The 15,000-nt window shown below is 49.0% G+C and overlaps 1 protein-coding gene across 2 annotated transcripts in view; it reads right to left on the bottom strand.

Moving 5' to 3' along the window:
- mpp7a (MAGUK p55 scaffold protein 7a) overlaps nucleotides 1-15,000 on the bottom strand; it is a 288,163-nt gene that overhangs the window by 106,079 nt on the left and 167,084 nt on the right. For both annotated transcript variants that reach the window (XM_046292386.1, XM_046292387.1), the window contains exons 8-10: nucleotides 4,886-4,967; nucleotides 3,735-3,820; nucleotides 2,312-2,386 (exon numbers count right to left, since the gene is read on the bottom strand). In XM_046292386.1, the coding sequence (XP_046148342.1) occupies nucleotides 2,312-2,386; nucleotides 3,735-3,820; nucleotides 4,886-4,967 (243 nt within the window). The remainder of the gene's footprint in view (nucleotides 1-2,311; nucleotides 2,387-3,734; nucleotides 3,821-4,885; nucleotides 4,968-15,000) is intronic.

Here is a 15,000-nt window from a genome sequence, read left to right as displayed (position 1 = left end):
GTAGATGGCTGACAGTGTTGGGGAGCAGTGAACTAACTACATGTAGATGGCTGACAGTGTTGAGGAGTAGTGAACTAACTACATGTAGCTTGCTGACAGTGTTGGGGAGCAGTGAACTAACTACATGTAGATGGCTGACAGTGTTGGGGAGTAGTGAACTAACTACATGTAGATGGCTGACAGTGTTGAGTAGTGAACTAACTACATGTAGATGGCTGACAGTGTTGGGGAGTAGTGATCTAACTACATGTAGATGGCTGACAGTGTTGAGGAGTAGTGAACTAACTACATGTAGCTTGCTGACAGTGTTGGGGAGCACTGAACTAACTACATGTAGATGGCTGACAGTGTTGGGGAGCACTGAACTAACTACATGTAGATGGCTGACAGTGTTGGGGAGTAGTGAACTAACTACATGTAGATGGCTGACAGTGTTGGGGAGCACTGAACTAACTACATGTAGATGGCTGACAGTGTTGGGGAGTAGTGAACTAACTACATGTAGATGGCTGACAGTGTTGAGGAGTAGTGAACTAACTACATGTAGCTTGCTGACAGTGTTGGGGAGCAGTGAACTAACTACATGTAGATGGCTGACAGTGTTGGGGAGTAGTGAACTAACTACATGTAGATGGCTGACAGTGTTGAGTAGTGAACTAACTACATGTAGATGGCTGACAGTGTTGGGGAGTAGTGATCTAACTACATGTAGATGGCTGACAGTGTTGAGGAGTAGTGAACTAACTACATGTAGCTTGCTGACAGTGTTGGGGAGCACTGAACTAACTACATGTAGATGGCTGACAGTGTTGGGGAGCACTGAACTAACTACATGTAGATGGCTGACAGTGTTGGGGAGTAGTGAACTAACTACATGTAGATGGCTGACAGTGTTGGGGAGCACTGAACTAACTACATGTAGCTTGCTGACAGTGTTGGGGAGTAGTGAACTAACTACATGTAGATGGCTGACAGTGTTGGGGAGCAGTGAACTAACTACATGTAGATGGCTGACAGTGTTGGGGAGTAGTGAACTAACTACATGTAGATGGCTGACAGTGTTGAGGAGTAGTGAACTAACTACATGTAGATGGCTGACAGTGTTGGGGAGCAGTGAACTAACTACATGTAGATGGCTGACAGTGTTGGGGAGCAGTGAACTAACTACATGTAGCTTGCTAATAGTGTTGGGGAGTAGTGAACTAACTACATGTAGCTGGCTGACAGTGTTGGGGAGTAGGGAACTAACTACATGTAGCTTGCTGACAGTGTTGGGGAGTAGTGAACTAACTACATGTAGCTTGCTGACAGTGTTGAGGAGTAGTGAACTACATGTAGCTTGCTGACAGTGTTGTGGAGTAGTGAACTAACTACATGTAGCTTGCTGACAGTGTTGAGGAGTAGTGAACTAACTACATGTAGCTTGCTGACAGTGTTGGGGAGTAGTGAACTAACTACATGTAGACGGCTGACAGTGTTGAGGAGTAATGAACTATCTACATATGGTATGTTTTTTCATTAAGTAGTTTGGATGTCGTGAAATCATTTTTCAAAGTCATGCGAGTTAAATGAATTCTATTTTTCTTAGGGGTTGATTTAGCATAGCATAAAACTTCTTTCAGTGTGAAGTAATTGGTAGTTTGCTAAACTACATTCTCAGAGTAGGTCCCCAACACTGATCTAAGATCAGTTTTGTCTTTCAAATCATAATGAATAAGATGGGGGGACCTGATCCTTGATCAACACTCTGAGATACTCTGAAAGTCTTTGTGAATATGGGGCCCAGCACTAGAGGCAGTGAGCAGTGTAACCCGATCAGCATAATGAACACGATGGGGGGACCTGATCCTTGATCAACACTCTGAGATACTCTGAAAGTCTTTGTGAATATGGGGCCCAGCACTAGAGGCAGTGAGCAGTGTAACCCGATCAGCATAATGAATAAGATGGGGGGACCTGATCCTTGATCAACACTCTGAGATACTCTGAAAGTCTTTGTGAATATGGGGCCCAGCACTAGAGGCAGTGAGCAGTGTAACCCGATCAGCATAATGAATACGATGGGGGGACCTGATCCTTGATCAACACTCTGAGATACTCTGAAAGTCTTTGTGAATATGGGGCCCAGCACTAGAGGCAGTGAGCAGTGTAACCCGATCAGCATAATGAATACGATGGGGGGACCTGATCCTTGATCAACACTCTGAGATACTCTGAAAGTCTTTGTGAATATGGGGCCCAGCACTAGAGGCAGTGAGCAGTGTAACCCGATCAGCATAATGAACACGGCAGGACAGCAGCAGGACCTTACCTTCGGCTCCTTGCTTGGAGTCTCCTCTTTGATGGCTGGTATTAACTTAAACGTAATGGCCCCTTGGGACTGGGACTGAAACACAGACAACCGAGAGAGGGAGGGAGAGAGAGAGAGAGAGAGAGAGAGAGAGAGAGAGAGAGAGAGAGAGAGAGAGAGAGAGAGAGAGAGAGAGAGAAGAGCGGGAGAGAAAGAGAGCGATAGAGAGAAAGAGAGCGATAGAGAGAAAGAGATAGATAGGGAGGGAGGGAGAGAGGGGGGGGTAATTAAGTTTAATTGTAAATAACTCAAAACCCAATAAGCCTCATCCAATGAGAAAGCTTTAACCTGAGGAACAGTTTACTTTTCAACAATGAGGAGAGGATGACTGCTGGGGGAGTGGAGGGAAGAGGAAAGGGTGACTGCTGGGGAGCAGAGGGAAGAGGAGAGGATGACTGCTGGGGGAGCAGAGGAAGAGGAGAGGATGACTGCTGGGGGAGCAGAGGGAAGAGGAGAGGATGACTGCTGGGGGAGCGGAGGGAAGAGGAGAGGATGACTGCTGGGGGAGCAGAGGGAAGAGGAGAGGATGACTGCTGGGGGAGCGGAGCGAAGAGGATGACTGATGGGGAACGGAGCGAAGAGGAGAGGATGACTGACGGGGGAACGGAGGGAAGAGGAGAGGATGACAGCTGGGGGAGCAGAGCGAAGAGGATGACTGCTGGGGCAGTGGAGGGAAGAGGAGAGGATGACTGCTGGGGGAGCGGAGCGAAGAGGATGACTGCTGGGGGAGTGGAGGGAAGAGGAGAGGATGACTGCTGGGGGAGTGGAGCGAAGAGGATGACTGCTGGGGGAGTGGAGCGAAGAGGATGACTGCTGGGGGAGCAGAGGGAAGAGGAGAGGATGACTGCTGGGGGAGCGGAGCGAAGAGGAGAGGATGACTGCTGGGGGAGCGGAGCGGAGGGAATAGGAGAGCTGCCAAGAGGATTCTGGTCCTAAAGCAACCACTGCTTTTAACAGGTCCCAGTCTACCAATTCCAAACCATCTTTCTCTTTCCTCTCCATCTCTACCCAGAGCTGATCTGAGGACTGTGGCGGTGTGTGTGTGTGTGTGTTTGGAGTGACTACAAAGCCCCGTACAGGGACCCCTCCCTGCCTGTCTCTTCCAGGGGGAGTTTGTGGCCCAACATACCCCAAACAGAGGCTGCTCCTGGGCCTGCTGGTACAGCCAGAGTTTAGCTTAGCTGTCAACACAGATGAATCATAGGGACATGGCCGCCCAGTGAGGATGAGTTAGGAGGAGAGAGTCCTGCCACTACAAACAAGACTGTAAATCTCTATAGCCGCGGGGCCCCGGCACCAAAACACAACTATAAACAGCAGGTCAATGATAACATACACACACAAGCATGTACTAAAACACACACAGACAGACACGCACACACACCAGAATGTGGATGATTTCATCTGGCTTCTTGTCATCCACAGGAACCCCGTTCACTTCCCTCAGCACGTCGCCTACATGGATCAGACCTGGGACAGGGACAAGACAGGGGAGAGAGAGGGAGGAAGAGAGAGAGGGAGGACGAAAGAGAGAGGAGAGCAAAATAGAGAAGACACGGACACAGAGACATAACACACACTGTACAGAGTGCACACAAACACAGCTATAGACACACAATAGAAAATACAGACCTACCAATAGAAATCCTTTGGAAGTTAATATCAGACTAAACAATAAGTGTCCACTGCATTTTAAAATGAGTATAATGAATGTGTGAGGTTGTATTGCTTTAGTAACACACACAGCTTGGGGGGTTGTTCTCTGCTCTCCAGCAGCACCTGGCTCTTCTTCATGCTGGTATTAGTGATTATTGGGCATGTATGCAGCAATACACTTTATAACAGAGAGAGAGAGCGAGAGAGAGAGCGAGAGTGGGTGGGTGGAGAGAGCGAGAGACAGTAAGATACAGAGAGAGAGAGCGAGAGAGAGAGAGAGACAGTAAGATACAGAGAGAGAGAGAGAGAGAGAGAGAGAGAGAGGGTGGGTGGAGAGAGCGAGAGACAGTAAGATACAGAGAGAGAGAGAGAGAGAGAGAGAGAGAGAGAGAGAGAGAGAGAGAGAGAGAGAGAGAGAGAGAGAGAGAGAGAGAGAGAGAGAGATAGTAAGATACAGAGAGAGAGCGAGAGACAGTAAGATATATATATATAGAGAGAGAGAGAGAGAGAGAGAGAGAGAGAGAGAGAGGGTGGGTGGAGAGAGACAGTAGAGACAGTAAGATACAGAGCGAGAGAGAGAGAGAGAGAGAGAGAGAGAGAGGGTGGGTGGAGAGAGCGAGAGACAGTAAGATACAGAGCGAGAGAGAGAGAGAGAGAGAGAGAGAGAGAGAGAGGAGGAGAGAGAGAGAGAGAGAGAAGATAGAGAGAGAGAGAGAGAGAGAGAGAGAGAGAGAGAGAGAGAGAGAGAGAGAGAGAGAGGAGAGAGAGAGAGAGAGTAGAGAGAGAGAGAGAGAGAGAGAGAGAGAGAGAGAGAGAGAGAGAGAGGGTGGGTGGAGAGAGCGAGAGACAGTAAGATACAGAGAGAGGAATATAACTAACCACTTCTGTCTGCTGCTCCACCTCTCATGATCCTGGCGATAAGGATGGCTCCTGTGTGCTCATCACGCTTTATTGTAGCTCCCTGCGTCACAGACACACAAGGAACAGGTCAATAGATGAAGTATCATATGAAGGTTTCTTTTTTGTTGTTCTTGTTATATTTAATTTTTTTACCCCCATTTCTCCCCAATTCTGTGGTATCCAACTGTCTCATCGCTGCAACTCCCGTACGGACTCGGGAGAGGCGAAGGTCGAGAGCTGTGTGTCCTCCGAAACACAACCCAACCAAGCCACACTGCTTCTTGACACAATGCCCAAACCGGAAGCCAGCCGCACCAACGTGTCGGAGGAAACACCGTACACCTGGCGACCGTGTCAGTGTGCACTGTGCCCGGCTCGCCACAGGTGTCACTAGAGCGCGATGGGACAAGGACATTCCTGCCGGCCAATCCCTCCCCTAACCCAGACGACGCTGCGCCTCCCCATTCGTCTCCCGGTCGCGGCCGGCTGTGACAGAGCCTGGACTCGTACCCAGAGTCTTCAGTGGCACAGCTGGCCCTGAGATGCAGTGCCTTAGACCACTGCGCCACTCGGGAGGCCATCATATGGTGTTACACGTGTACCAATATCCAGAGATTCCATCATGAACATCAAACAGACATTTTCTGGTCAACCATCTCTTCCAACCTGCTACACCTCTCTATGATTTCCAATCCAAACCCCACTTCAAATCAACCACTGGGGTGAATCCCCTTACCGGTTGGCATGAACGCCACAGCACAGGCTGCACAGTACAGTCCAAACCTTACCCGGCATAGACATCCATCCCGGGACCATGTCTGTCTGGACCAGCCCCTGACTGAAGGAAAAGTGAGGTCCTAGCAGGTAGTTAACCTTCAGCCCTGTAGCCTCAGCAGACATCCAGACACCGTCTCCCTCGCCCTCTCTCTCTCTCCAGACACCCTGTGTTTTCACTGTCATCTTTACTGCCCCATAGCTGAGACCAGGACACAGAGGGCAGGGGGAGAGACATACAGACAGGATATAGAGGACAGAAGGGATGAGGTTTCAGTGCAGCCAGTGATGCATTTACCAGGGCTTCTCTCTCTCCCTCTCTTCAGCCAGCCAGAGACAATGGGTCCAGGGTGTGCCAACAGCCAACACGCCCCGCCCTTCCACAAGCAACTTATCGGCAGAGTGCTGGATGGTGGACGGGCGCTGGCACACAGCGAGACGAGAGACGGCGAAACCTTTTTCGATTCCCGGCCAAAGCATTGAGTGTCATCACCGCCAGCCTATCCGACCGGACAGCGCCAGACGGGTAACGGCTCCGTAGACGTGTCGTCAAGGCACATAGTTATGAACTAGAAAGGAGTCATCCCTCGCTCCTCTCGTCTCTACCTGTTATTCACATCATCTTCAAGACTGTTATTGTTTCTGTGAAAGAAGAGGCTCATTTTTCTCCACGGTGTGTGGACTGTGCTTCGTTTCAAACTGTCAAACGAACTGCCATGTTGTTCTAACCAACTGCTACTAGGGCCTAGCCAGGGGCACTCAGAGACGTCAATGACGAGGCGGTGGCCAACCAAACGTCCTTCCGATTCATTTTTCTTGGGCGACCTCCCTAAATATAGTACCTCCATAGGTCCAACAGGCAGGAGTGTCATGGCTGACAAGAAACACAGAGAGATCACTGGTTTCTTCCACTAAATTACCACGTCACCCTGACCGTTTTCTCAACCTGTTCCCTCCTAAATGGTTTTCTCCCCCAATAATACTTTTCTCAAGGTCCTTTCCTCTATGTGACGTTGAGTTAAGAAGACGAGATGGCGGCTGGTCTAGATGGAAAGAGCAGAGGCCCTTCCTTTAACACGGGGATAAGACGCTCCTCAGGTCAGAGATCTTCACAGCTTTTCCATTTCATCAAATAGTTTGTCCAATTATGGTAACCAGAGAGGTTTTGGTAGAAGGAAATCAGAGGAGGGGTGAAGAGGGCAGAACACTGTCTAACCCTGGTGTCAAGGTCACAGCTAACCCCTTACAGAGACTATAAACAGCTGAAACATGATGTAATAGGAGAGGGAGGGAGAGAGATGAGGAGGGAGGGGGCACCAGACAGAGAGAGGGCAGAGAGACAAAGCAAACAGAGAGAGAGACAGAGAGAGATACAGGTCTGTGTCATTTCTCAGAGCAGTGTCCAGACCGCAGGGGGCGGAGGGTGGCAGCTCTCTGCTTTTCATCCAGTTGGGATGTTTTTGTCAGTGTGTTGTTGACTGGGGGCCTGTGATGGATGTTTTAGTCAGTGTGTTGTTGGCTGGGGGACAGGACTGTGATGGATGTTTTAGTCAGTGTGTTGTTGGCTGGGGGACAGGACTGGGATGGATGTTTTAGTCAGTGTGTTGTTGGCTGGGGGACAGGACTGGGATGGATGTTTTTGTCAGTGTGTTGTTGGCTGGGGGACAGGACTGTGATGGATGTTTTTGTCAGTGTGTTGTTGGCTGGGGGCCTGTGATGGATGATTTGGTCAGTGTGTTGTTGACTTGGGGACTGTGATGGATGTTTTTGTCAGTGTGTTGTTGGCTGGGGAACTGTGATGGATGTTTTTGTCAGTGTGTTGTTGGCTGGGGGACTGTGATGGATGTTTTTGTCAGTGTGTGGTTGGCTGGGGAACTGTGATGGATGTTTTTGTCAGTGTGTTGTTGGCTGGGGAACTGTGATGGATGTTTTTGTCAGTGTGTTGTTGGCTGGGGAACTGTGATGGATGTTTTTGTCAGTGTGTTGTTGGCTGGGGGCCTGTGATGGATGATTTGGTCAGTGTGTTGTTGACTTGGGGACTGTGATGGATGTTTTTGTCAGTGTGTTGTTGGCTGGGGGCCAGGACTGTGATGGATGTTTTTGTCAGTGTGTTGTTGGCCGGGGGACTGTGATGGATGTTTTTGTCAGTGTGTTGTTGGCTGGGGGACAGGACTGTGATGGATGTTTTTGTCAGTGTGTTGTTGGCTGGGGGCCTGTGATGGATGTTTTTGTCAGTGTGTTGTTGGCTGGGGGCCTGTGATGGATGTTTTTGTCAGTGTGTTGTTGGCTGGGGGCCTGTGATGGATGATTAGGTCAGTGTGTTGTTGGCTGGGGGCCTGTGATGGATGATTAGGTCAGTGTGTTGTTGGCTGGGGGCCTGTGATGGATGTTTTTGTCAGTGTGTTGTTGACTGGGGGCCTGTGATGGATGATTAGGTCAGTGTGTTGTTGGCCGGGGGACTGTGATGGATGTTTTTGTCAGTGTGTTGTTGGCTGGGGGCCAGGACTGTGATGGATGTTTTTGTCAGTGTGTTGTTGGCCGGGGGACTGTGATGGATGTTTTTGTCAGTGTGTTGTTGGCTGGGGGACTGTGATGGATGTTTTTGTCAGTGTTGTTGGCTGGGGGACAGGACTGTGATGGTTGTTTTTGTCAGTGTGTTGATGGCTGGTGGCCAGGACTGTGATGGATGTTTTTGGCAGTGTGTTGTTGGCTGGGGGCCTGTGATGGATGTTTTTGTCAGTGTGTTGTTGGCTGGGGGCCTGTGATGGATGATTTGGTCAGTGTTTTGTTGACTTGGGGACTGTGATGGATGTTTTAGTCAGTGTGTTGTTGGCTGGGGAACTGTGATGGATGTTTTAGTCAGTGTGTTGTTGGCTGGGGAACTGTGATGGATGTTTTTGTCAGTGTGTTGTTGGCTGGGGGCCTGTGATGGATGTTTTTGTCAGTATGTTGTTGGCTGGGGGACAGGACTGTGATGGATGTTTTTGTCAGTGTGTTGTTGGCTGGGGGACAGGACTGATGGATGTTTTTGTCAGTGTTGTTGGCTGGGGGACAGGACTGTGATGGATGTTTTTGTCAGTGTGTTGTTGGCTGGGGGACAGGACTGTGATGGATGTTTTTGTCAGTGTGTTGTTGGCTGGGGGACAGGACTGATGGATGTTTTTGTCAGTGTTGTTGGCTGGGGGACAGGACTGTGATGGATGTTTTTGTCAGTGTGTTGTTGGCTGGGGAACTGTGATGGATGTTTTTGTCAGTGTGTTGTTGGCTGGGGAACTGTGATGGATGTTTTTGTCAGTGTTGTTGGCTGGGGAACTGTGATGGATGTTTTTGTCAGTGTGTTGTTGGCTGGGGAACTGTGATGGATGTTTTTGTCAGTGTTGTTGGCTGGGGGACTGTGATGGATGTTTTTGTCAGTGTGTTGATGGCTGGTGGCCAGGACTGTGATGGATGTTTTTGTCAGTGTGTTGTTGGCTGGGGAACTGTGATGGATGTTTTTGTCAGTGTTGTTGGCTGGGGGACTGTGATGGATGTTTTTGTCAGTGTGTTGGTGGCTGGTGGCCAGGACTGTGATGGATGTTTTAGTCAGTGTGTTGTTGGCTGGGGGACTGTGATGGATGTTTTTGTCAGTGTGTTGTTGGCTGGAGGACTGTGATGGATGTTTTTGTCAGTGTTGTTGGCTGGGGGACTGTGATGGATGTTTTTGTCAGTGTGTTGTTGGCTGGGGAACTGTGATGGATGTTTTTGTCAGTGTTGTTGGCTGGGGGACTGTGATGGATGTTTTTGTCAGTGTGTTGATGGCTGGTGGCCAGGACTGTGATGGATGTTTTTGTCAGTGTGTTGTTGGCTGGGGAACTGTGATGGATGTTTTTGTCAGTGTTGTTGGCTGGGGGACTGTGATGGATGTTTTTGTCAGTGTGTTGATGGCTGGTGGCCAGGACTGTGATGGATGTTTTAGTCAGTGTGTTGTTGGCTGGGGGACTGTGATGGATGTTTTTGTCAGTGTGTTGTTGGCTGGAGGACTGTGATCAATGTTTTTATTAGGTTTCATCGATAAGGAGGGAGGAATGCATATGATTCCTGGTTCACCTCATTGTGAACTCTGCTGAGATACGGTAGGAAAACGAGCTCTCCTTGATAGGAGTATTGCAGTCATCAGCCAAGTCATCAGACAGACTACTGGGGGTTAGACAGCCAAGCAACCACCCAACAGGGGCCAGCAAGGTGAGGCCCATTAGGAGAGGAGGAAAGAGGGTGAGGGGAGGGAGGGAGGGAGGGAGGGAAGGAAGAGGGAGAGAGAGTAAGAGATAAAAAGAGAAAGTGGGGGGGGGGTGGAGGGTGAGACTGGGGGACAGGACCTCTCCAGGAGGGAGACATTAGTGACGACTTGTTTACATCAACTAACACCGAGCTGTTGAACTAATGAGCACTTCACGTATAGTAATCAATTTGACCCACTCTCTGATCGTTTGAAAGTTAATGACCAACTTTTCCCTCTTCCACAGCAGTCCACACGTCCTCCCTCCTTACCTCCCACAGCAGTTCACACCTCCTGCTTCTTTACCTCCCACCCCTCCCACAGCAGTTCACACGACCCCCTCTTTACCTCCCACCCCTCCCCCATGGCAGTCCACATGTCCCCCTCCCCCACGGCAGTCCACACGTCCCCCTCCTTACCTCCCACCCCTCAAATTTTCCCTCTCCCACGGCAGTCCACACATCCCCCTCCTTACCTCCCACCCCTCAAATGTTCCCTCTCCCACGGCAGTCCACACATCCCCCTCCTTACCTCCCACCCCTCAAATGTTCCCTCTCCCACGGCAGTCCACACATCCCCCTCCTTACCTCCCACCCCTCAAAATTTCCCTCTCCCACGGCAGTCCACACGTCCCCCTCCTTACCTCCCACCCCTCAAATTTTCCCTCTCCCACGGCAGTCCACACGTCCTCGCTACATCGTTCCAGGGCCTCAACAAGCTGTGTGCCACATGGAGAGGCTGGTACACTTCATTCCCTATTTCCTAGGCCAAATGGAGCTGTTCTGTAAGCAGACTAACAGACCTGACCTGCTTTGGAAGTACTAGGAGAGGTAGAGGCCCCTCCATGGTACAGAGGAGTTTTGGGATAAATGTTGTAACCCAATGGTCACCTTAACCCTACCTCCCCAGCCTCCCTGTTCTGCTGATGCCCTGTGGTTAACTCTCATCGACAGCACTGATGCATAGCTCCTAATGAGCAAATACATAAACAGCCCTGAACCAAAAGAAGCTCTGGCTTCAAACACTGGGACGGGTGCATACAAGAGCACACACACAAACACATACAGTAGGGAAAGATTCACTAGCCTGCATGGGGCCTCTCCTGCAGCTGCTAACCTGAGGATGGCTGCTCTGTTCGTTAACACAGACCCATCAGCACTAGCTGGCACATGGAAGCCATTTGGGAGAGTTGCGGACGAGCCAAGGAGAGTTTAACTCGAGCCAGGGAAACGGTGGTGCCCGGGGGTTACCTGAACGCAGGCCAGCCAAAGACTGACTAACAGTCAGACAGACATAGGCCTAGGGTGCATCCCAAATGGCACCCTATTCCCTATATAGTGCACTACCTTCGACCAGGACCCTATGGCATCTGGTTAAATTTAGTGCACTATATAGTGATTAGGGTGCCATTTGGGATACGACTTGACAGGCAGGAGTACTTAAGGATTATGATTGATGTTGGACAATCACAAAGCCTGAAGAATGAGCTACACTAGTAAGTAGAAGGGCCACCACTTAACCATCAAGTGACTGGCTAAACATCGTCCTTCTCACCAAATAGATAGCTTAGTTAGCCCAAGAGGAGGGAAACATAAGGAAGTGTCTCTGTTTGTGTATTTTGTTTCGCTTTTCGCCCCTCACCTCCCTAAGAGTCTTCCGACTCGCGGTGGAGGTCTAAAAATAGGCATCACTTATAAGAAGCGAGCGAGCCTCTCTCCGAAAAATGATATGTTGGAGAAGTTAGCGATGTGGAATCGTCCTGGTGGAATCAGCAGTGCTTTTAGGTCAATTACTCATCAGTAAGTAAGGTGATCCTCTGCTCTCCCCCTGATCAGCTCCATATGGGAACCTCTGCTCCGACCACTATTACTATATTTTGAACACATAAAATGTTTCTGATCGTTATTGTAGGCCCGGCCAAAACTCAATAGCTTAATCTCTGCGGTGTGATGAGAATTGGAGAAATATTCATCCATATCAGACTGTTAGTTATATTCTCTCTCCGAGGCTCTGCGAACGGCCGTATAAAAAACACATGCAGAGCGAGACAAGGTTGCCGTATTAAGTACGTGATGACAAATGGCTCACACTTTACATATTCACTCAACTTTGAGAAAGAGGAAAGAGAGCGGGGCTTGGGGGGGGGGGTCGGGGACAATCTGGATTGCCTCACGGTATATAGGAGGCGAGCGTGCATTTCTGAGCGCGAACGAGAGGCAAGCGATATCTTCCAGGGCCTTTTCAACATGCGCTGGAGCCACGATAGAGTGGGGCAGGGGCCAGGACAGTTACTGCTGCAGTAGGAGAGACCTCAGCCCTCTGCTTAACACACGTCAGTCAGGACCAGAGCCTACTGGCTGGCTTAGGTTTCAGGGGGCTGGTGGCTGTGGCCCAGGGCAGAGAGACTGAGGTAGGGGCCAGGACAGTTACTGCTGCAGTAGGAGAGACCTCAGCCCTCTGCTCAACACACGTCAGTCAGGACCAGAGCCTACTGGCTGGCTTAGGTTTCAGGGGGCTGGTGGCTGTGGCCCAGGGCAGAGACTGAGGTAGGGGCCAGGACAGTTACTGCAGCTGCAGACATAGGGCTGGATGGCTGGCAGGGCCTTCAGGGGGGTAAATAATTATTGGGGATTAAGTATAGGTGCTGCGGGGCCTGGACAGTTATAGCAGCAGTAGGAGAAGCAGCAGGAGAGGCTTCAGACCTTAGCACAGCACACTGGGGCTGGGTGTCTGGCCTGGCCATGGTGGAGAAACAGAGGACAGAAGTCAAGAGCGGGGATTGGGGCTCTGGCTGGAACAACAGGACTGGTGGTGTGGATGGGGCTTCAGGAGTCTGGGTGTGTGGCCTGGTCATAGCGGAGAACCAGAGGGGATCCTCTTACCCCCCCCCCCCTCAACCTGCCAGCAAAAACAAGCAGGCGTCTCCATTTCACACACACATCCCTCAGTCCGTAACGACCACTCATAACATTGTCTGAGCCTGTGGCATTCAACAAATATTATTTTTCCCTGCAAATTGAACGAGACAAGAAAAAACAAATGTGAGTGTTCGGGCCAGTGTGCGAGAACGTGTTTTGACATGATGTCACTTAACAGCAAATTGTAACGGCGACAATAAACTCTCACTTTGGCTCGGCAAGTCCGCTACCTGCCACCATGTTGACTGAAGTATTTAGGATATAAATACAAATGTAGTGGAAACCACATGCTAGCATTTTGCTCTCACCAGATGTTGACTGTGGAAAATAGAATCACAATGGAAACAAGGCCTCCTGGACATTAAAACGCAATTACCTCCAATCATATCTCTAAAAGTGTGCCATTCAGCCTTACGTCAGACAGATGGCATATCACCCCCATTACATATAGGACCATTCAGAAACAGAGCCAACTGAGCATTTATGAGGCCTTGCATACTTAATCCCAGAGAGGAAATACAACGCATCGTCTGAAAAACTAAATGAATGAAAGTAAAGTGATACTCAGGTAATACAGTAATGAATGTATGTGGTCATGATTGAGAAACTAAGTTTGTAATTCACTGTGGTACTCCTACATTATAATACAGAGCAGTAGATCATTCACTGTGGTACTCCTACATTATAATACAGAGCAGCAGATCATTCACTGTGGTACTCCTACATTATAATACAGAGCAGTAGATCATTCACTGTGGTACTCCTACATTATAATACAGAACAGTAGATCATTCACTGTGGTACTCCTACATTATAATACAGAGCAGCAGATCATTCACTGTGGTACTCCTACATTATAATACAGAACAGTAGATCATTCACTGTGGTACTCCTACATTATAATACAGAGCAGCAGATCATTCACTGTGGTACTCCTACATTATAATACAGAGCAGTAGATCATTCACTGTGGTACTCCTACATTATAATACAGAGCAGGAGATCATTCACTGTGGTACTCCTACATTATAATACAGAACAGTAGATCATTCACTGTGGTACTCCTACATTATAATACAGAGCAGCAGATCATTCACTGTGGTACTCCTACATTATAATACAGAGCAGCAGATCATTCACTGTGGTACTCCTACATTATAATACAGAGCAGTAGATCATTCACTGTGGTACTCCTACATTATAATACAGAACAGGAGATCATTCACTGTGGTACTCCTACATTATAATACAGAGCAGCAGATCATTCACTGTGGTACTCCTACATTATAATACAGAGCAGCAGATCATTCACTGTGGTACTCCTACATTATAATACAGAGCAGTAGATCATTCACTGTGGTACTCCTACATTATAATACAGAACAGGAGATCATTCACTGTGGTACTCCTACATTATAATACAGAGCAGCAGATCATTCACTGTGGTACTCCTACATTATAATACAGAACAGTAGATCATTCCATCCTCTCTGGGTGACCTGTTGCATGCCTCTGCACTGGTTTTATTAAATCACTTGTGATTACAACTAATAAAAACCTACGCAGAGAAACTCGGGCTAAAATGTCCTCTTTTATTTCCTTAACCCTGCTCTTGACCTGGGAGTGCAATTAACAGGTATTATGAGAAAATGGAAAATTGCAGGTCATTATCATGATAATTCCAGGGAGGAGTCGGACCTGCCAGAGAGTCTGTGTTGGAGTCTGTCCTGGGAAAGACGGCTTTCAGTTCATTTGTCTTACCCCTCCTCCCCATCCACAGACTCTTAATGTTAGATAGAGCCATTACACTGAGAAAACCTATTGGAGCAGACCCACCTCAGCATTTCAGCTGTTCAAGTTGAGTCTGAATCCAGGTTTCACAGTGTGTGAGAGTCGGCATGCTCTGCGGGTTGCTATTTCTGTCCTAAGGTGTGTGTGTGTGTGTGTGTGTGTGTGTGTGTATACAATGACAGTTATCGTGTCTCTCTCCCTCTCTGAGATTGTTTAGTGTTTTCTTCAGAAATTCTCCCGCCAGGAAAACATCACTTTCACATGTCACCTCTCATCTCCATAAGTGGCCTGGGAAACCCCAAAGAGAGGTCGCCTGGAGCGACGCACAGGGACAGGCAACACTGCACACATTCACC

This window comes from Oncorhynchus gorbuscha, linkage group LG12 (assembly GCF_021184085.1).
Source record: "Oncorhynchus gorbuscha isolate QuinsamMale2020 ecotype Even-year linkage group LG12, OgorEven_v1.0, whole genome shotgun sequence".
Classification (NCBI taxonomy): Eukaryota; Metazoa; Chordata; class Actinopteri; order Salmoniformes; family Salmonidae; genus Oncorhynchus; species Oncorhynchus gorbuscha.
This window is presented reverse-complemented; position numbering and strand designations above follow the sequence as displayed.